Genomic DNA, 21,202 nt, shown 5'->3' with positions numbered 1-21,202 from the left:
CGTGTGAACCAAAACATCGAGTCGTGGTTTAAAGGAGAAAACACAGTTAAAGAAAAATCTACAAATCAAAGGTTAAAAACAAACATCCTAATTAAATTAAAGACTGGAAAGGTGGTCATGAGTAAAACATCAGGCTTGGTGGGTGGGGTGGGTTTTTCAAAATTGCCTTCATATTCTTTTTTCTTTTTACTATATAAATAAAACATTAGAAAATATGAGACATTTGAGGCTGGGACTTTGGTTTTCTATTAAAGCGGCATCACTGACCGCTCATGGCTTCAGTTGTGGATGCTGGTCCCCAAAGACGTCCACAGACTGGAGGCCTCGGCCTGCTCGGTGAGGGCGTTCTCCCTGTGGGAGCTTGACAGAGCTGCCGTCCTCGGTGCAGGACCAGTCAGTCTGGGACTGAAACCGCAGAGGTTTCCATGGCAGACGGTCGGAAAGCCAAGAGTTGGCCTGAAAGAGGAAGAGGACGTTTTATTGTGAAAGAGTGTGTGCAGCAGCTGCAGAGTTTTAGAGGAACACACTCTTGTTTTTGTGTCTTTATTTATTGTAGGGCCTGAGTGCAGACAAATGTCACTCTGTCCCTTTTTGTTTCATCATAAAGGTCAGCTGTTTTTATTCTGCAGCTTCAATGTTTCTGTCAAACACGAGAAATGTGTTTCCTCGACTTTCGCCACCAGATGGCGCCAAACACACACACACAGACACACACACACACACACACACACAGGAGGGCTGTGATTGGCTCTCTCACGGCTGAAGTCACGCGCACAAACTTTCTGACAAGGCAAAGCGTGTTTCCGGCAGTATCACAAAATAAAAGCAGCAGTAACTGATGCGGGAAAATGAGTGAAAGGAGAGTTTTTGAAGCTGCATTTTGGAAATATTTTAGTTGAGTTGAGTTTTAAAACGTTTCTTTAACCCAGGAAACATCTCTAATAAGTGTTAATATATTTCTGTTAATCATTTTAATCGTTTTTAACCCTTAATGAGTAAGCTTGCCCTAACGAGATTTGATGCTTTTCTTTGTGACGTGAGAATGAATTTAGGTTCACAATGAAGTAAAACTAGGTCAACTAAAAGAAAGGAAAACTTTAGAACGGGACAAATAACTAAAACTAGACAGCGAAAGCACGATTACAGGTGAATAACAGAATAGCCACTTTTCAATAACATGAAAAATAAAATAACATAAATTTTAAAAAGAACAAAAATCAAACCACGCAGAAAAATAAGGCAAACTGTAATTATCATTGTATAAAACTTAAATTGACTGTGCAGTGAACTCAGACAACGCACACAGGCAACATTACAGTGACATCGATGACAGGTGGCAGGTGTGCAGGCAGGAAGCACAAACAGGTAAACCGCAGGTAAACGCTCCACATCTTAACAACGCTCAGTTTTGTCTCTGTGCTCTTATTTTGGAAGGCCCCAGAGGTCGCCAGACTTCCTGTTATGTCTGGCCGTCGGGGGAGCATGACATAGCCCCCACCTCCTCCTCCCCCCGGTGAGCGTGCAGACAGTCTGGATGCAGACGGAGTCGCACGCGGACGCGCCGACGGACGAACCTCCGGCCTCACGGACCCGGCAGCGGATCATAGCCGAGCGGAGAGCGCCGAGCCCGGTGAGTGCGCCGCAGGAGCCCGCTGAGAGCTTTTGTAATTCTTCTGTGAACAACTGTTGATGCAGCAGTCGGGTCAGCCAGTGAGCGTCAGGCATCGTCAGCATCTGATGACGTCATAGAGCCACGGTCACGACGTCATGTTGCTTACAGTTTGATGAAAAAATGAAAGCAATCAGTAGTGAGACGAGGATGTGCATGTGTGGTGATCCTGTCTCCTCCTCACCTCTCTGTCTGTCTCAGAGGGAAGTGACGTGTGTGGGGGGACAGGAGTACTTCTGATCACTGACAATACGATCAATATCAGCCCCTGCTCTGTATCTGTGCTCAGGGACCGTATGAGGTCACCTGTGGATCAGCTATAGGATCTGTTCCTGGCCCACGGGCACACCTGAGCGTCCCACCTGTCTGTGTGTTCCTGTCATGTATTTCCTGTTCCTCTGGCTGGTGGGTTCACGTGAAACCTGACAACGACCTCAGCGTTTATCACGGGTCTGTGTGATGTCACCGAGGGCACACAAGCCCCACCCACATAGATCTGTCCGGGGAAGTCTTTTTATGGATCTGATTGTTGAGCCGTCTGAGCAGATTCTGTTTTACTTTATCAGGTGACCATGTCGGTGCTCGGCCCCGCCCCCAGCAGCGCAGACGCCTGCCTCAGCATCGTCCACAGTCTGATGTGCCACCGGCAGGGCGGCGAGAACGAGGGCTTTGCCAAGCGCGCCATCGAGAGTCTGGTGAAAAAGCTGAAGGAGAAGAAGGACGAACTGGACTCGCTCATCACCGCCGTCACCACCAACGGCGTGCACCCCAGCAAGTGTGTCACCATCCAGAGGACGCTGGACGGCCGGCTGCAGGTACGGCGGTGAAAACCCGACAGAGGGCCCACAGGAAGGCTTGAGGCTCAGAGAGGAAGTAGTCACCTTATTTTATTCTGACAGAGTTAGAAAGATAACAGGACTTCAAAGAAAAAGTCTTTAAAGTCTTCAGGCTCCGCCCCTCACCTGGTCTGCACCTGATCCTGTCCTTCCTGTGTCCTCTGTCGGCGCTCCAGGAGCTCCTCACCGCTGATATAATAATAATGATGATGATGATGATGGAGCTGTGAGCAGCAGCCTGGGTGTGTCCCCCAGTCTCTCAGTAATTATGAGACCAGAGGACAGAGCACACCTCAGTCTGCTGAGCAGGTTCACACCAGGAACAGCTGATCCGGCCCACAGCGCACCCCTCCCCCCACAGTCCCACTAAAACATGCGACACCTTCTCAGGAACTTCTGAAACATTCACAGACCCTTTAAACCAAAACGTCCCCACCCCACGAACCGTAAAAGGAGACGTGGTTCACCTGAGGACATTGTCTCCATCCCCACTCCGTCATCCTGTGTATGCTGCTGTTAAAATGTTTCTGTGATAAGTTCAGGTTGGTGGGAATATGCTTTAAGGATGCAGGGCTGGGCGGGGCACACAGGTGAGCCGCACACCTGTAGCAGGCTCCTGTCACGGAGCGCTGCTTCATTAAACCTCAGCCTCCATTCGCCGCAGCGTCGCCTGATGAGCGAGCTCTGGAGCGCGTGCCTGTGCGAGGGCGGTGGGCCTGAGCTGACGCCGTTTCAGTCTGAGGGTCGGCATGTGAGCGAGGAAGACCCGAGAGATCAAACCTCGAAGGCATAACCAATAAAACGGAAGCGGTTAGAACCACGTTACAGCGTCGGTGTGACTGCAGGATCCTGCAGAACGTCGCAGGTCTCACATCCAAACAGCAGCAGGAGGAGGAGGAGGAAGGGCAGGCTGGCTTGTTTTGTCTGAAACACAGGAAAGGGGCCGGGTTAACTTAAGCCAGACAGTCTGGTGTGTGTGTGTGTGTGTGTGTGTGTGTGTGTGTGTGTGTGTGTGTGTGTGTGTACAGCTGTCTTTGTGAGCACCTTGTTAGACTCAGGACCCGTTTGTGGCCCTCGCTTCAGAGCCGGTTTCAGGGCTCAGGTTTGGGTTCAGGGTCGTGTGTGTGTGTGTGTGTGTGTGTGTGTGTGTGTGTGTGTGTGTGTAAGCATGCAGAGGACGGGAATGTGGACTCGTCTGGGACTCTGGTGGATTTCATACCGCAGAGTTTCCACACTGTAAGAAATGACGTGCTGCTGCAGACATTGACCCAGAGAGGACGAGATGATTTTGTCTCCCATTAAAAAATCGAGAAGCTCAGCCTGTGGCCAAAAGCAGAGCTTTGTCTTGACTTTTACATCAAATATTTCTGTTTCTGTTTGGTTTCTGTCGGCTCTTTGAGTTCTTTTCTCCTCGTTTCCTAGTTTTGCTCTAACAGGTTTACCTTTTAGAGGTTAAAATCCCAGCTTCATGTGTCAGAGTGTAAATGTTTCAGTCAGTGTTTCGCTCTCACTCTTGTCTTAAACATGAAACTTTTACTTCTTGTCTCATAGTTTTAGTTCAGCGAGTCGACGTTTTCGTCATCCTATAGTTTTGTTATTTGATTGGTTTAGTTTTGGATTTTGAAATCAAACCTTTTGCGTCTGAATTTTTTAATCTATTTTTGTCTTAGTTTTGAATTATAAGCAGTGTTAGTGTAATATCTCACATATTTATGTCACAATCTTTTCCTCAGATATTTGACTTTATCTGATTTTTTTCTTGAATTTCTCCCTTTCAGTCGTAGATTTGCATGAATAACAATAAGACGTCCTTTTATAATTTTCTTGTGCTTTTTGTTTGGTGATTTTTCTACCCGGGCCTCCGTGTAAACCCCTGATTCTCCGTCACCTCGTCAGTTATGTTTCTAAATGATGTCCAACTCGGTCTTTAACGTGTTCGTATTTGAAGGAAAAGTGCGATGTGTGTTTCTTCTCTGATGAGCAGTTTGTGTTTTCACTTTTCGTAGTCAGGAACAAACCGGAGACGTTCCTTCTGAATGTGTCATCATGTGAAAGCTCTCCAGATCAAACAAACAAACCCTGGTATATTTGGTATCTTTGGAAAGTTTTGCTAAAATCTTTCTGTGTTGCTGTTTGCTTGTTTTGGGGTTTGGACGTTGTTTTTGCAGCATGCCTGCTTCTCATAGCTCAGAGAGGTGAACACGGCGACACCTTTGGAAAAAACCCAGAAAACAGGAACAAACATTAGTTTGAACTTAACACTTAAAGTTTAAGAAACAGAGTAAAGACACGAGGAGAGTCTGAACGAGCAGGCGGTCGTTCAAAATGTGGATAAAAGGTGATTTAAAAGAAAGTGCTGTTTCAGTTTACGTTCAGTGTGGGGACCTGGCCCTTTGAGCAGGTTTATGAGGACATTTTTTGCAGCGTGTGTGTGTGAGATTGTTTTGTCTGCAATCTTATCCCTGCCCTTCACCTGTGCACACAGAACAGACCTCGTCCATCAGATTTAAAGCAGCACATTCACAAACCTGTGGCTTTGAGACGTTTACAGCCTGCGGGGATTTTCTGAGTTTAAAGTTTGTTTAGTGAACGCATCGGTGAGAATAAACATCCTCATTAGGGTTTTCCTACAATTAAGGGACCCGGTTAACACACAGCAACATTCATCATCAAACGTTTTATCGAACAACTTCTAAATACTCGGGACCCGCCTCTCTGTGGACTTCCTGCTCCATAGGGGGCGCTGTCGAGCTCAGCAGAAATGGTTCCACCTTTAGACGTTTCACAGGTTTTCTCCTGCAGTAAACGCTTTTTGTTAGAGACGTCACAGCACTGCGAGGTGCTTTACAGCGTCCTCCATTTTGGTTTGGGGCGTGAAGCGAGCAGCCTCCTGACAGCGTCGCCTTCACCCCGCTGCTCCTGTCCTGCACACCTGGAGCTCCTGCTGGGCTTTAACTGTGGAAACAGGCACCTGTCCTAAAACCTTAGCAGCACAATCAGCAAGCGTTAGCAGCATGCTAGTGTTTTATGGTCAGAATTAGCTTCACTGAGAGGAACTGAAGGAGGAAGAGTGCTTTTATCCAGGCTGGATTCATGGACACTAAAATCCAAAGTCTCTGTTTTGCTCCGCTCACTTTGATCTCACAGCGCCCCCTAGGTGAACTGCAGCTAATGTTTGTCTGAAATAGGACATTCAGGTGTGCCCACACTCAGCTGGGGACAGAATACAGAGAAACGCCCCCTGCAGGCTGGAGCTATGTTGGCTCTGTGTTGGGATCTCACTGGGGCGACCGTGGCTCAGGGGGTTGGGAAGCGTATCTGTAACCGGAAGGTCGCCGGTTCGATCCCCGGGCTCTCTGTCCTGGTCGTTGTGTCCTTGGGCAAGACACTTTACCCTACCGCCTACTGGTGATGGCCAGAGGGGCCGATGGCGCGATATGGCAGCCTCGCTTCTATCAGTCTGCCCCAGGGCAGCTGTGGCTACACCTGTAGCCTCCACCAGTGTGTGAATGTGAGAGTGAATGAATAGTGGCATTGTAAAGCGCTTTGGGTGCCTTGAAAAGCGCTATATAAATCCAATCCATTATTATTATGTCTGACCTGAACTTTTTGCAGCGTTCTGAGGCTGAGGTCAGACGTGATGTCATGCTTGTGGTTTGGCATAATCACCTGACACACACGCACAGTGTTTGTGCTCAGCATGACTCAGTCTGCTGTCACAGAGTTTATTTAAGCTTACATGTTTCCTCGCTGACTGTCTGTCTCACCTGTGCAGGTAGCGGGTAGAAAAGGCTTCCCTCATGTGATCTACGCCCGCCTGTGGCGGTGGCCAGACCTCCACAAGAACGAGCTGAAGCACGTCAAGTTCTGTCAGTTTGCCTTCGACCTGAAGTACGACAGCGTGTGTGTGAACCCCTACCACTACGAGAGGGTAGCGTCCCCCGCCACAGGTAACCCTGCACACCTGCTGCCCTCTGTGATTGGTCTGATTGGGCCGTGAGTCATCGGGCTGCAGCAGCGTTTGGTTTTAGGTGTCTTTGCTGCTTTGATGGAAACACGGTCACAGCTTTAAACACTGTGTGTGTCTGTGTGTGTGTCTGTTTCTGTCTCTGTGTGTGTGTCTGTTTCTGTGTCTGTGTGTGTCTGTGTGTGTGTGTGTGTGTGTCTGTATGTGTGTTTCTGTGTCTGTGTGTCTGTTTCTGTGTCTGTGTGTCTGTTTCTGTGTCTGTGTGTCTGTTTCTGTGTCTGTGTTTCTGTGTCTGTTTCTGTCTCTGTGTGTGTTTCTGTGTCTGTGTGTGTGTGTGTGTGTGTGTGTGTGTGTGTGTGTGTGTGTGTGTTTCTGTGTCTGTGTGTGTGTTTCTGTGTGTGTGTGTGTGTGTGTGTGTGTGTGTGTGTGTGTGTGTGTTTCTGTGTCTGTGTGTGTGTTTCTGTGTGTGTGTGTGTGTGTGTGTGTGTGTGTGTGTGTGTGTGTGTGTGTGTTTCTGTGTCTGTGTGTGTGTTTCTGTGTGTGTGTCTGTGTGTGTGTGTCTGTGTGTGTGTGTCTGTGTGTGTGTTTCTGTGTGTGTGTGTGTGTGTCTGTGTGTGTGTTTCTGTGTGTGTGTGTGTGTGTGTGTGTGTGTGTGTGTGTGTGTGTGTGTCTGTATGTGTGTTTCTGTGTCTGTATGTGTGTTTCTGTGTCTGTGTGTGTGTTTCTGTGTGTGTGTGTGTGTGTGTGTGTGTGTGTGGTCGCTCCTGTTGGGCTCTGAAGGTTTTGGAGCGTCTCTGTTATCTGCCCTCGTGTCTGAGCAGAAGTCAGACTAAACACCGTGGTGACCGTTTCTATTTCCGAAGACACTCTGGAGCCCACACAGACACACACACAGAGACAGAAACAGACACACACACACAGAAATGCCAGTTAATTAACTAACATCCAATCAAAACCATCCAATTTCTCTCATCGAACTCGCTCCACCTTCTTCTCGGTCTGTTACTATGGTAACTTCACAGCAGCCATGTTATTGGTCAGATGATGTCATTAAATTCTCCAAAAGGCTCCAACAGCACAAACACAGTTGAAATGTCCAGAACAATGACTGTAGAAAACATGGATGACGCGACAGCTCCCCAAAAATGAAGCCAAAACGTCTCTTTCGCCCCCTGGTGTCTGGCTGCAGTATAGGTCATAAACCCCGCCTCCTCCATGTTAGCGGATGGGACTAAATAAATTTATTCTCCTCAGATAATTTTTTCCCAAAGATTCTTTCCTTTGTTATCAATAGTTCTCATCATGCTGATTGATGTCCAAGGGGTCTCCTCTCCCATAAGTCTGATTCTAATTCCTACCGCGGTGATGTTAAATTGGGGTGAAACATCATCATAACAGCTTTGACTGGCAGCTGCAGTCACGGAGAAACTTGCGTATCTCTGTTCGGGAATAGAAGATAGAGCGTAGGCTCTGAGAGGAGGGCCAGCGTTTACGCTTCGAAAACACGACCGAGTGTTTTAACCTGACAGCCTGAGGTGTTCTTCAGTAAACTGGACTACCCGACAGAAGGACCCGAGGCCCCGCTGCACTTTTTCGGTAAGTTAAACGTGTTTGTCAGCTAATCCGTAACTACCGTCCTTAGCTAGCTCCTGAGACCTAGCTAGCTAAGATGAGGACTCGGCTGTCAGGGTTCGTTTAGCTAATCTGTGCAGGTGAATGAATTTACACCGACTGAAGAAATCAAGAGAAACGCCCCGGGCTGCTCAGTCACTAATTACTGTTACTGTACTTTTATTACAAGTATTTTACTGTAAAAGCAACAGGCTGCATCCTGCTTCAGCTCCTGTGCAGAGCTGATTATTAAATATGTGCAAGCAACAGCATGTTTTCAGTCTCCACATGTGTAAAGACAATAACACCATTTTATTTTTATTTTTTTTAAGCTTGTGCTTCAGTAACTCCTCATTAATAAGTAACTATGGATTAAACTGTAGAAGTGAAAAAAATGTAAGAGAAGAGCTTCAGATCCTGAGTGTGAGGACAGAAGGATCAGCTTTATTTCAGATTTAAGTGATAAACTTTATAATTCAGTTTGTGATGATTCTGATCTCTTTGTGATTACAGGAGCTGCCCTCAGATTCAGACCTCAGCACCACCCAGTGACAGCACAGATCATCCAACATGTTCACATGTTAACTGCAAAATGAACTGATGAAAACAGTGCAAAGGTTAAAGTGCCACACGTGCTGTAGTCAAAGCTGCAGCTTTATTGATAAAGTTAAAGACAAAAAACAAAAGGATTAATCACTCATGTAACTGTGTCACTGTATATCAGCATTAACAGGACCTCAGTTTGATGTTTCATAAAGCTGCTGATCTCAGACCTGCACAGCTTCCAGTTTAAACACTTGATGTACTCAGCTGCATGAAGAGCACGTTTGAGTTTCTCTGACACAATTAAATAAAACCTGATGAAGGTCAAAGGTCGTCACTTGTATGTTAAACTACAAACTGGTGATCTGGAATTCTTTCACAGTTTTTTGCAGATAGTGTGAATCACTTTATGGTAAATAACATAGTTATTCATACCCAAGTAACCAGAGAGGATCATATATTTTTAAATATTAAACCCGGAGCCTCTTGGGAGTATCTGACTATTTATAACATTACACAAACCAAAGGTCTCATCACAGTGTTGATGAAATGCTGGGTGTATCCATCTCCTGGGGCGGGCCTACGTACGTACAAACTCCAAAACACTTGCAAACTAAAAAACACATGCAAACTCCAAAACACGTACAAACTCCAAAACACTTGCAAACTCCAAAACACGTACAAACTCCAAAACACTTGCAAACTCCAAAACACGTACAAACTCCAAAACACATGCAAACTCCAAAACACGTACAAACTCCAAAACACTTGCAAACTCCAAAACACGTACAAACTCCAAAACACATGCAAACTCCAAAACACGTACAAACTCCAAAACACATGCAAACTCCAAAACACGTACAAACTCCAAAACACTTGCAAACTCCAAAACACGTACAAACTCCAAAACACGTACAAACTAAAAAACACATGCAAACTCCAAAACACTTGCAAAATCCAAAACACTTGCAAACTCAAAAACACGTACAAACTCCAAAACACATGCAAACTCCAAAACACATGCAAACTCCAAAACACGTACAAACTCCAAAACACTTGCAAACTAAAAAACACGTACAAACTCCAAAACACATGCAAACTAAAAAACACTTGCAAACTAAAAAACACATGCAAACTCCAAAACACTTGCAAACTCCAAAACACGTACAAACTCCAAAACACATGCAAACTCCAAAACACGTACAAACTCCAAAACACTTGCAAACTCCAAAACACGTACAAACTCCAAAACACATGCAAACTCCAAAACACGTACAAACTCCAAAACACTTGCAAACTCCAAAACACGTACAAACTCCAAAACACATGCAAACTCCAAAACACGTACAAACTCCAAAACACGTACAAACTAAAAAACACATGCAAACTCCAAAACACTTGCAAAATCCAAAACACTTGCAAACTCAAAAACACGTACAAACTCCAAAACACGTACAAACTCCAAAACACATGCAAACTCCAAAACACATGCAAACTCCAAAACACGTACAAACTCCAAAACACATGCAAACTAAAAAACACGTACAAACTCCAAAACACATGCAAACTAAAAAACACTTGCAAACTCCAAAACACGTACAAACTCCAAAACACATGCAAACTCCAAAACACGTACAAACTCCAAAACACATGCAAACTCCAAAACACGTACAAACTCCAAAACACTTGCAAACTCCAAAACACGTACAAACTCCAAAACACGTACAAACTAAAAAACACATGCAAACTCCAAAACACTTGCAAAATCCAAAACACTTGCAAACTCAAAAACACGTACAAACTCCAAAACACATGCAAACTCCAAAACACATGCAAACTCCAAAACACGTACAAACTCCAAAACACTTGCAAACTAAAAAACACGTACAAACTCCAAAACACATGCAAACTAAAAAACACTTGCAAACTAAAAAACACATGCAAACTCCAAAACACTTGCAAACTCCAAAACACGTACAAACTCCAAAACACATGCAAACTCCAAAACACGTACAAACTCCAAAACACTTGCAAACTCCAAAACACGTACAAACTCCAAAACACATGCAAACTCCAAAACACGTACAAACTCCAAAACACTTGCAAACTCCAAAACACGTACAAACTCCAAAACACATGCAAACTCCAAAACACGTACAAACTCCAAAACACGTACAAACTAAAAAACACATGCAAACTCCAAAACACTTGCAAAATCCAAAACACTTGCAAAATCCAAAACACTTGCAAACTCAAAAACACGTACAAACTCCAAAACACATGCAAACTCCAAAACACATGCAAACTCCAAAACACGTACAAACTCCAAAACACATGCAAACTAAAAAACACGTACAAACTCCAAAACACATGCAAACTAAAAAACACTTGCAAACTCCAAAACACGTACAAACTCCAAAACACATGCAAACTCCAAAACACATGCAAACTCCAAAACACGTACAAACTCCAAAACACATGCAAACTCCAAAACACGTACAAACTCCAAAACACGTACAAACTAAAAAACACATGCAAACTCCAAAACACTTGCAAAATCCAAAACACTTGCAAACTCAAAAACACGTACAAACTCCAAAACACATGCAAACTCCAAAACACGTACAAACTCCAAAACACTTGCAAACTAAAAAACACGTACAAACTCCAAAACACATGCAAACTAAAAAACACTTGCAAACTCCAAAACACGTACAAACTCCAAAACACTTGCAAACTCCAAAACACGTACAAACTCCAAAACACTTGCAAACTCCAAAACACTTGCAAACTCCAAAACACTTGCAAACTCCAAAACACTTGCAAACTCCAAAACACATGCAAACTCCAAAACACGTACAAACTCCAAAACACTTGCAAACTCCAAAACACGTACAAACTCCAAAACACATGCAAACTAAAAAACACTTGCAAAATCCAAAACACTTGCAAACTCAAAAACACAACGGAAGTGCTCCAGGACGCTAGGGGCAGTGTTGAGCTTTTGTTACCTAGTAACTACACAAGCCAGGAAGTACCAATGACCGGATTTGGAGTTTGCAGCCTTAAAGGCCGCATTTTAAGGCCGATTACCTCACAGCGACAAGAGAAGGCTTTCCGAATTCAAAGGCTGCCCGAAATGCGGCCCTGAAATGCGTCCTTAATTTCCCTGAATTTTAAGGATGGGTCGGTGTAGCCTTCATGGCCCAACATATCCCAGACTTCATAGTGCGGTGGTGGTGTGGATAATTTTGCCGAAAAAAAAACGGTGGAAGCGGAGCGGAGGAAGAGTAAACTTTCAGAAGTAAGTACTGAATATTATGTCACTTATTAATGCGCAAATGTTTTTTTAATGAAGAACATGAAACCATTATTGTTGGCCACATGTCGGGAAAGTTGACATTAGCGATGTTTGTACTTTCAGAATTAACTTGGTTTTAAAGCCTTTACTTTAATAAATATATATATAGTCGACCTTAATCTTACAGAGATTGTGATGATTTTGTAGATAATTAAAGTCAGTCATATATCCACAAACACAACAAGCTGAAAGTCAGTGATGCTGCTCGGTTTGCAGTCCTGAACATCACGGCACAAGCAGGATTCACTGCACTGTTAATGTTAGCTGTGTTATATTGCTGCCTCTGTTCGGTGGTGTCGAGCCAAACGGACTTTAACGTGTGTTTGAACGAGCTGACGGTTCACTCGTTAAGCTGAAAGAAAGATGCTTTAATCACAGCAGTCACACATGTGTCCACTGCACCATCTGGGACTCTTCTTGTTTACACTCGTAATAACACAAACACTAAATCCTGCTTCTCTGGTGCTGTTGTGTAGCAGTGTGTACACCTGAGACTGCCACCTGTCTGTCTGTCCTGCACTCTCTCTCTGTTTCTTTCTCTCTGATTGTGGAATAAAAGTATGAACATGTGTTTATAAGTTACACTTGTGTTTGAATCCTGCAGCTTATCACACATTTGATTTCCATGTGTGACGACTGCAAGTGTCCAGAGTGAGGACAGACTGAGGGACCCACTGCTGCACATCATCTGTGAGGCTTTGCAGCCCTGATGATCCACCAGGACAAACTCAGCAGTGTGTGAGGAAGAGGAGGAGGAAGAGCCAGCAGCAGCTGACAGATGGAGAGAATAGACAGACTGTTCCCTGTTTGTGAAGGACTGCTAGGAAAGTTTAACATAACTGTCTGTGCTGAATCAGTCTTATTAGGTAATGTTCAAATAATGTGATCATCCCAGTGTTTCCAGTGTGGGAGAAAGTACTCAGGGCCTTCAAGCTACACACTATGAAAGGCAGCAACAAGTTTAATGTTCAGAAACCTAAAGTCTGTATCAGCAGCAGAATGGAGCTAAAAGTAAATGTTTGTTCCAGTTCTATGAAGCTTTGAGTATTTTGGATTAGTAGCACTGCTGTGTTTGTTGCATCATATTGCTGTAACTGTTTATATGCTTTATATATTCTGAGCTAAGTTGATCTATAGTGTTACATCATATTCTATAAGGATGTTATGTTGTCAATGGAAAATTGTATTTAGTAGTCAGTATAATCTTTTAGTGATATAAGTTTGCATATGGTAGAATACTGCATGTAGTTATTTGTATTAGGAAATATTCAACCATGTATACTTAGAGGCATATAATTAATTGTGTGTGATCTCTAACAGGCTGCAGGCTTGGGGTGCATCCCAGGAATGCACCCCCACGTCTGGGAGCATGAGAGCTCATACCTTGTTTTATTGTTTTACGGCAGGATTAACGTAGCTATGTCTGTTTTAGTTTAAGTGCTTCTTTACATATAGATGAACTGCTGGACTTCCTCACCATGTTATCTAGGGTGGGGGAGACTACCCCCTTTCCTGACCAAGGATGTACCTTTTGTGCTCTCATGACCCTTTGATCAGCAGGACACACACACACACACACACACACACACACACACACACACACACACACACACACACACACACACCTACTGAAGTATAAATAAAGATTGGGGCAGTTTCTTAGTGCGAGTCTCAGTCTGGAGGCTGCCCTTGCTAGCAAGAAGTTCTGTGTGTTTCTCTTCTCTGAGTCTTTACTGAAGAAGTGTTTTAGAATATTTTCCCTAACATATGTGTTTGTAGACTTTCTGCCCAGTTTGACCCATTTAGCAGAAGTCAGCTTGTTTAAGGCTCTGATATCTATTCTGTATGACTTAAAGCAGTTATGACATGGTCTGATTTTCTCACCCAATAAAGGAATATTTCATATATCAGTCTACCCTTCATTCTATCAGAAACAGTTATCACAGCTTGTACATTTTCTTTTTATAAATATATGTAAGCAATGAGCCAAATTTAGTAATGGCAACATACTGAAGTAACAACATTTGTCTCTGATATATGATACACCTATATATACACTGTCAAAGATACTTGTCTTTGAGTGAAGATTTAAGGTGATAAGACATAACTGCAACTTGAATCTGTACTGAAGCTCAGTATTTGACACAGAGTTCATGTTCACTGCTGTAATAGCTAATAATGATTAATATAATAACTATAATATTGGCCATATTATATTTACATTACCAAAGTGATATGACTTTAGTCTCATGAACAACATTAGCTAATTCTTATTTACTAACTAATCTTAAATAACTGTTCAGTACAGAAATGAAGCCCAAAAATCATGTTTTACTGTCCTGTGGTCTCAGCCTCAGATACTTATCAAATCACACAAAGCTCTTGTAGAAACAAACAAATGAACAAAATATATTCTCCCTCATTTCTGTCAAACCAAGTTGTATGACACGTTTCCAGCGGTTAGTATCATGGTTGCTAGGCAACCTGGGAAGCGCGACAGAGACTAGACCGTCCCATACAGACAAACTTGCCGTTTATTTTGCAAATAGAGCTCAACACTGCCCCTAGCGTCCTGGAGCACTTCCGTTGTGTTTTTGAGTTTGCAAGTGTTTTGGATTTTGCAAGTGTTTTGGAGTTTGTACGTGTTTTGGAGTTTGCATGTGCTTTTTAGTTTGCAAGTGTTTTTTAGTTTGCAAGTGTTTTGGATTTTGCAAGCGTTTTGGATTTTGCAAGCGTTTTGGAGTTTGTACGTGTTTTGGAGTTTGCATGTGTTTTTTAGTTTGCAAGTGTTTTGGATTTTGCAAGCGTTTTGGAGTTTGTACGTGTTTTGGAGTTTGCATGTGTTTTTTAGTTTGCAAGTGTTTTTTAGTTTGCATGTGTTTTGGAATTTGCATGTGTTTTGGAGTTTGCAAGTGTTTTGGAGTTTGTACGTGCTTTGTCTCTAGGGGCCACCGTAGTAGATGGCTCTGAAGATTTAAACAGTTTTAGATCCATTACACTCACAGTTTTATGTTAAAATCTCAAAGGACAGCATTATATTTTTGATATTAACAGTAACTCTGGGCTTCTGTAGAGTGTGCAGATGATCTCATCACTGTCTAAAAATGGATAACAAAACCTAAGCAGTGCTGAATCATTCAATAATACAGACTATTAGAGTAACGGATGTGTAGCATCGCTAACTAGCTAACAACAAGCCTCAAACACATTGCGTATTCTAGCGGCTAATCTAGCGCCTTGCTAATCTATGTGTCTTTTTCATAACAGTGACATGGTTGTATTTACCTTAATTAAACAAGTCGTCAGTCGCGGTAAACCCATCAGCAAATAAACTGGAGCAGCCGGGCTACGTAAAAAGTGTAGGGGGCGTGTTTGCGGTCACGTCCAGCAGGTGTGTCGGCGGGAGTGTAACACAGTCGCTCCACCTTAAGTCCCTACTGCGCAGACTCTGGCAAGATGGCAGCTTCCAGAGGCGGGATATTTTGGCTTCATTTTTGTAGAATGGGAGGAGGTGCTGTCACGTTGTCCATGTTTTCTACAGTCATTGGGTCCAGATCAGGTGAAGCTAACAGACAGTTAGAAGCTACAGTTGCCTGTGTCACCATCCACCTGTCAGTCAAAGAGGCCACGCCCCTAATATTGCAAACAGGTGAAAAGGATACTGTACTCAGAAATACATGTACATTAGTGGGTAATTATGTCTTCCAACCACCTGAAGCATTCTTATAAACGTATAATTAAAGTATTAAAACAACAGAGGAGTGTGCGTCCGACTAATGGTGTGTTAAACATGTGGCTACAGACAGCTGCATATGTAGGCAGACGAGGGAAGAAGTCATAGGACTTCTTATGTGTTCAGACTCAAAATATGAAGGCTGATACTAGTGTTTTCTCTTCAGTGAACAGGGCCTCTTCACCAAAGATAAAGAAAGAGACAACACCACCGCCATCTTAACAAACACTCATCTTCTTCCTCCTGACCTCCAGCTTCATCTCCTGAACTGAAGTCAGGGCTCTAACTCTTGAAAATGTGCATAAACCTGCTTATTTATTCCCGATATTGTCACAGATAATTATTTTCAGCAGTTTAGACCTGCCGTCTCCAGATAGCTAAACAACAGCTTGTTGTAAGCTAACATCATGGCAAACTAATGTCAGGCTCCAGTGTCCTAAAATCATACTTTCCCTCTGATAAACAGTTTAACTACATTCTCAGACTGTATGAGAGTTTATTCACCAAGCGTCCGTGTCCTGCGACGAACAGCCACTTCAAATAAAGTATTACTAACAGTCATTAACAAGAGTTAACAGTCATTAACAGGAGCTAACGGTCAGCAACAGGAGCTAACAGTCATTAACAGGGGCTAACAGTCATCAACAGGAGCTGACGGTCATCAATAGGAGCTGACAGTCATTAACAGGGGCTAACAGTCATCAACAGGAGCTAACAGTCATTAACAGGGGCTAACAGTCATCAACAGGAGCTGACGGTCATCAATAGGAGCTGACAGTCAACAACAGGGGCTAACAGTCATCAACAGGAGCTAACAGTCATTAACAGGGGCTAACAGTCATCAACAGGAGCTGACAGTCATTAACAGGAGCTAACAGTCATCAACAGGAGCTGACGGTCATCAACAGGAGCTAACGGTCATCAACAGGAGCTAACAGTCATTAACACGGGCTAACAGTCATCAACAGGAGCTGACGGTCATCAATAGGCGCTGACAGTCAACAACAGGGGCTGACAGTCAACAACAGGGGCTAACAGTCATGAACAGGAGCTAACAGTCATTAACAGGGGCTAACAGTCATCAACAGGGGCTATCAGTCATTAACAGGAGCTGACAGTCATTAACAGGAGCTGACAGTCATCAACAGGAGCTGACGGTCATCAATAGGAGCTGACAGTCATCAACAGGGGCTAACAGTCTTTAACAGGGGCAAACAGTCATTAACAGGGGCAAACAGTCATCACCAGGACTCGGATTGCTACAGTTGAGTGACTGGGGTACAAACGTCAAACCTGGGGTACAGTCTAAATGTTTGTAATGTCTGCTTTGACAGGTCCTCAGTCTCTCATAAAAGAGGAGTTCATGCAGGAGTGTCTGCAGATCGACCTGCCCCCCCACACCAACCCCTATGGCCACCCACGGCCTGTCGGCATGTATCCCAGCATGCCTTTGTCTCCCCCAGGTCAGTGTGCTGCTCCTTGCTGTCAGCGCGTGCGAGACGCCGTGACGCTGTTGTAACACAGTCGTGTTTCCTGCAGGCAGCAGCTCCATGGTGCCCGCAGCTCTGACTGCCAGGGGGGTCGGCGGCGGTTTGGACGGACCTGGCCTCCTTCAGATCGCTCCGCCTCCTAACCACGGCGGCCAGGCTTCACCGCCTCACTCAAATCCACCTCACACTCCCCAGCCCCCCCATCCCCCGACCCCAGCCTCCCCACATCAGCAGAGCCCAGAGTACAGTGGCCCCCACAAACCTGGTACTGTACCCTAAGTACTATGTACTACCTGTGCTTAGTACTACTTCTGTAGTATAATGAGTGTCCTGTGTGTCTCCACAGCCAACTGGGCAGGTAACAGCCCTGCCCCCTACACCTCTGCGCATAGTGGGCGGGGCAACCAGCCACATCCACCATTGCATCATCATCCTCATCATCATCAACAACACCACGCCCCCAACACTCACTTCTGTAAGACAGCATGTTAAATGTTACTGCTCTATTCAGTACCGTAGTACTGCGAGTACTGCATTATTGCTGAGTACTGGGTCTGTGTTTGTTTCTGCAGGGTCACAGCATCACAGCACCGCTCCGTATCCACAGCCAGTATCCAACCACCCAGGTACCACACCTGTCCACAAACCCCGCCCCCTCACTCTGACCTCACTTTATTAATAAAGATTCAAAACATAGTGGCCGACGTCCCCAAAATACAAAATGTCCCTTCTTAGTGAAGCAGGTCCAAAAAATGTTAATGTAAAAATAAAGTGCCCTGATACTCACACCTATCTGTCTGAATTCCCTGAAACAAAGATGTCCTCACTTACAGAAGTAAAAGCTCAGGTAATAAAAGGTTGAGAAGCACTTTTGTCACCAGTTTGTCAGGATGTTTGGGGAGCAGGTCCGCCATGTCCTGATCTGTGTCTCGATCCTCAGGTCCAGAGTTCTGGTGCTCCATCTCCTACTTTGAGCTGGACGTTCAGGTTGGTGAGATGTTTAAGGTCCAGTCCAGCTGTCCCCTGGTGACCGTGGACGGGTACGTGGATCCTTCGGGAGGAGATCGATTCTGTTTGGGACAGCTGAGCAATGTCCACCGTACAGCCGCCAGCCACCGCGCCAGGTGAGCGGTCGTTTAGTGGGTGGCACCATGAGAATTATTGCAGTGTTAGTATTTAATGTTGCTGATGTTGTTGCCCTGCAGGCTCCACATCGGCCGGGGGGTTCAGCTGGAGTGTCGGGGGGAGGGTGACATCTGGATGCGTTGCCTTAGCGACCACTCTGTGTTTGTCCAGAGTTTCTATCTGGACCGGGAGGCGGGCAGAGCACCAGGCGATGGCGTTCATAAGATCTACCCTGGAGCATACATCAAGGTGAGCGGTAGACGCCGCGAATGACCATCTGAGCCCAGACGGGCTCGGATTCACTAAGGTCCAAACAGACGTAAAACAGACAGACAAAGACGTGTTTGGGGATCGCAGGAAGTAAAGCAGCGAGTCCATCTTCCTTTTACAGATTTGATATTCTTGATTTGTGAAGAGATCCGAGTTTCTCTGAGAGGTTTGTTTGGGCCGTGTTTCTCGATACTTGGACAGCTTTGTTGTAACTTCTTCAGCAGCTTGTTGACAGTTTTATAGGACATAGATTTGTGCATGATTGGACATAAAAGTGTGAATTGGCTACGGTTTCTATCAGGTGGTTTTGGCTCTGCTGGCAGTTTTGCTCTTTGTTAACCCTAGCTCATTATGGCGTGTTCAGTATGTGGCCGTTTTTGCCCACCATGTTCATGCACATTTACACCTGGATGGATCCATCACAGAGAAACGTGCGGTAGGTTCTTCCCCAAGGATATTTGGCATGCAGACTGGCATCGAATGACCACCTCTACCACCTGAGCTACAGCCACCCCGGTGTCTCACCCGTGTACCTGTCTCACCCGTCTGCGTGCCTCACCCGTCTGCCTGTCTCACCCGTCTGTGTTCAGGTGTTCGACCTGCGGCAGTGTCACCGGCAGATGCAGCAGCAGGCGGCAGCGGCTCAGGCAGCTGTGGAGACTCAGGCAGCCGCAGTGGTCGGTGCAATTCCCGGTCCGAACAGTGTGGGAGGAATCGCGCCTGCTGTCAGTGAGTATCACCTGCCCAACACAGCCAGTGACAGACAGGCACAGGTGTCAATAAATTATAACATGAACCAGACGCAGGGCTTAAAAGACTTACCTGCAGAGTGAATCGAGTCAGATTCGCGTTGGACATTTTTGGGCCTCAGTGCGACTTCCTGCTTTTTCATGCATTTAATGTTATTTCACTTCCTTTTTACGGTGGGCGGCCTCGGCCCTCGGTGTAAGCCTCGTGGTTTTAATTTCACATGTTTTAGTTTCTGTGTCTCACCTGTGCTTCCTCCCGCAGGTGTGCGCTCAGCGGCCGGTCTGGGCGTGGACGACCTCCGCAGGCTGTGCATCGTGCGGCTGAGCTTCGTCAAAGGGTGGGGGTGTGACTACCCACGGCAGAGCATCAAGGACACCCCCTGCTGGCTGGAGGTGCACCTGCACCGAGCGCTGCAGCTGCTCGACCAGGTGCTGCACATGCTGCCGCCGCGAGAGCACGCACTCTAGGACCTCCGCGCTCTGCCCACAAACGCACCACAGCAGGGGTCGGTTCACACGGGTTTCAGACAATCAGCCAATCGCAGCGTCTTGTCTCTGCTGTCATTTAAGTTCGTTTCTGTGGAAACCAGCGTGACTCGTTAAAGGGTCAGTTCACGCGAGCTTGGCGTCTGCTCGAGCATCCACGCTGGCCTGCAGTTTATTAGTTCCGCCCCTCAACAGGTGAACTGACCCTTTAAGCCTGATGTCAGAAATCAGCTGATTACCAAAAAAACCTCGTCATCGTCATCTTCCTCCTTCTGTCGGTTTTTAGTTCCTTTAGCTAATTGTCGACCAAAGAGCCATTCCTGTTCCTTTGATGACATCATATCCTGTTTACGTTGCGTTTCTGCTCCGCCTGACGGTCACATTATTTATTCTGTCGTCTGCTTTTTTTCTCACGTTTAACTCATTTAAAGGCTTTTATACTGAAAGGGTGTAAAGCTCTGAATCATCAGCTGTCTCTTCAAATTAAAAGTCTGGTGGATAAAGATCTTCGTCTTTGTTCGTCTTTCACTCTGCATTCAGACACTTCAGAGGAACACTCTCCTCTCCATCCACACGCAGTGATCAGGTAGGGCGCTCCCAGGAAGTCCATCCAGTCGTCAGGACGTTTCATCACTGATCCAGGTGACTTCTGCAGTCTCAGCTGACCGGATGATTAAAGATCTGCGCTGGAAACGATCAAACGAGGAACTTCATGCACGAGAGCTGCTCCACGTAGTGCAGCAGGGAGCTGTAACAGAAAACAGGCCACGCTTGGTCCATAAAAAAGGCCACAATCAGTGAAACGAGTCAATCAGCCTGTACCTGTCCTCTTACTGTTCCAGGCCGTCGATGACCTCACAGCTGTAAAAATCCGCTCTTCCATGATTTCCCGTCTGAGCAGCTTCTGCAGCGTCCTCACGCTGATCACCACCCTGCATCTGTGAGCTGAAGCACAAATCACATCCTTAACGATTGTGAGGTATGACCTCACAGTTTGTCCTGATACAACATCTGTTATCTGCACAGATCAGTGATAATTGTTTTCTTAATGTGGCCCTGATACTCAGTCATAGCCCCCCCCCCCCCCCCCCAAAATGTGCTTTCTAAAAGAAGTCCAAACTGAGTACCTCAAAGATGCAGAGTTCCCTGAGGTTCTTTCAGACACTGCACTGACATTTTGTCTGGTTTTGAGTGTTTTAGGTGCTTCGTGCTGCCAGCAGGACTTCAGCTCACAGCACACCCTCAGTCCCACTCAGCCACTCTCACACGCGTGTTCTCAGCCTATCAGGTCTCCATGCTCCTGTTTTATGCATATCTGTGTTTGCTCATGCACACCGGGTCAACACAGTGCAGTGAAGTTAA

The 21,202-nt window shown here is 45.3% G+C and overlaps 1 protein-coding gene across 2 annotated transcripts in view; it reads left to right on the top strand.

Moving 5' to 3' along the window:
* The window catches only part of LOC146623625 (SMAD family member 4-like), a 32,957-nt gene extending 12,516 nt beyond the window's left edge, over window positions 1-20,441 (top strand). The window contains exons 3-14 of one of the 2 annotated variants that reach the window (XM_085366750.1): window positions 1,435-1,630; window positions 2,236-2,484; window positions 6,281-6,455; window positions 17,055-17,183; window positions 17,260-17,475; window positions 17,557-17,685; window positions 17,783-17,836; window positions 18,151-18,334; window positions 18,416-18,584; window positions 19,196-19,334; window positions 19,617-19,783; window positions 20,381-20,441. In XM_085366750.1, the coding sequence (XP_085222876.1) occupies window positions 1,535-1,630; window positions 2,236-2,484; window positions 6,281-6,455; window positions 17,055-17,183; window positions 17,260-17,475; window positions 17,557-17,685; window positions 17,783-17,836; window positions 18,151-18,334; window positions 18,416-18,584; window positions 19,196-19,334; window positions 19,617-19,783; window positions 20,381-20,422 (1,749 nt within the window). In that variant the 5' untranslated portion in view covers window positions 1,435-1,534 and the 3' untranslated portion in view covers window positions 20,423-20,441. Of the gene's footprint in view, window positions 1-1,311; window positions 1,631-2,235; window positions 2,485-6,280; window positions 6,456-17,054; window positions 17,184-17,259; window positions 17,476-17,556; window positions 17,686-17,782; window positions 17,837-18,150; window positions 18,335-18,415; window positions 18,585-19,195; window positions 19,335-19,616; window positions 19,784-20,380 lie in introns of those variants that run through there. The other variant, XM_085366751.1, reaches the window with a different exon arrangement.
* The last annotated feature ends 761 nt before the right edge of the window (window positions 20,442-21,202 follow it).

The sequence above is a fragment of the Diplotaxodon limnothrissa genome, linkage group LG11, assembly GCF_057381915.1.
Source record: "Diplotaxodon limnothrissa isolate DT_005_m linkage group LG11, D_limnothrissa_male_GT1.1, whole genome shotgun sequence".
NCBI lineage: Eukaryota > Metazoa > Chordata > Actinopteri > Cichliformes > Cichlidae > Diplotaxodon > Diplotaxodon limnothrissa.
The sequence above is the reverse complement of the archived record's forward strand: the minus strand, read 5'-3'. Positions and strand labels throughout refer to the sequence as shown.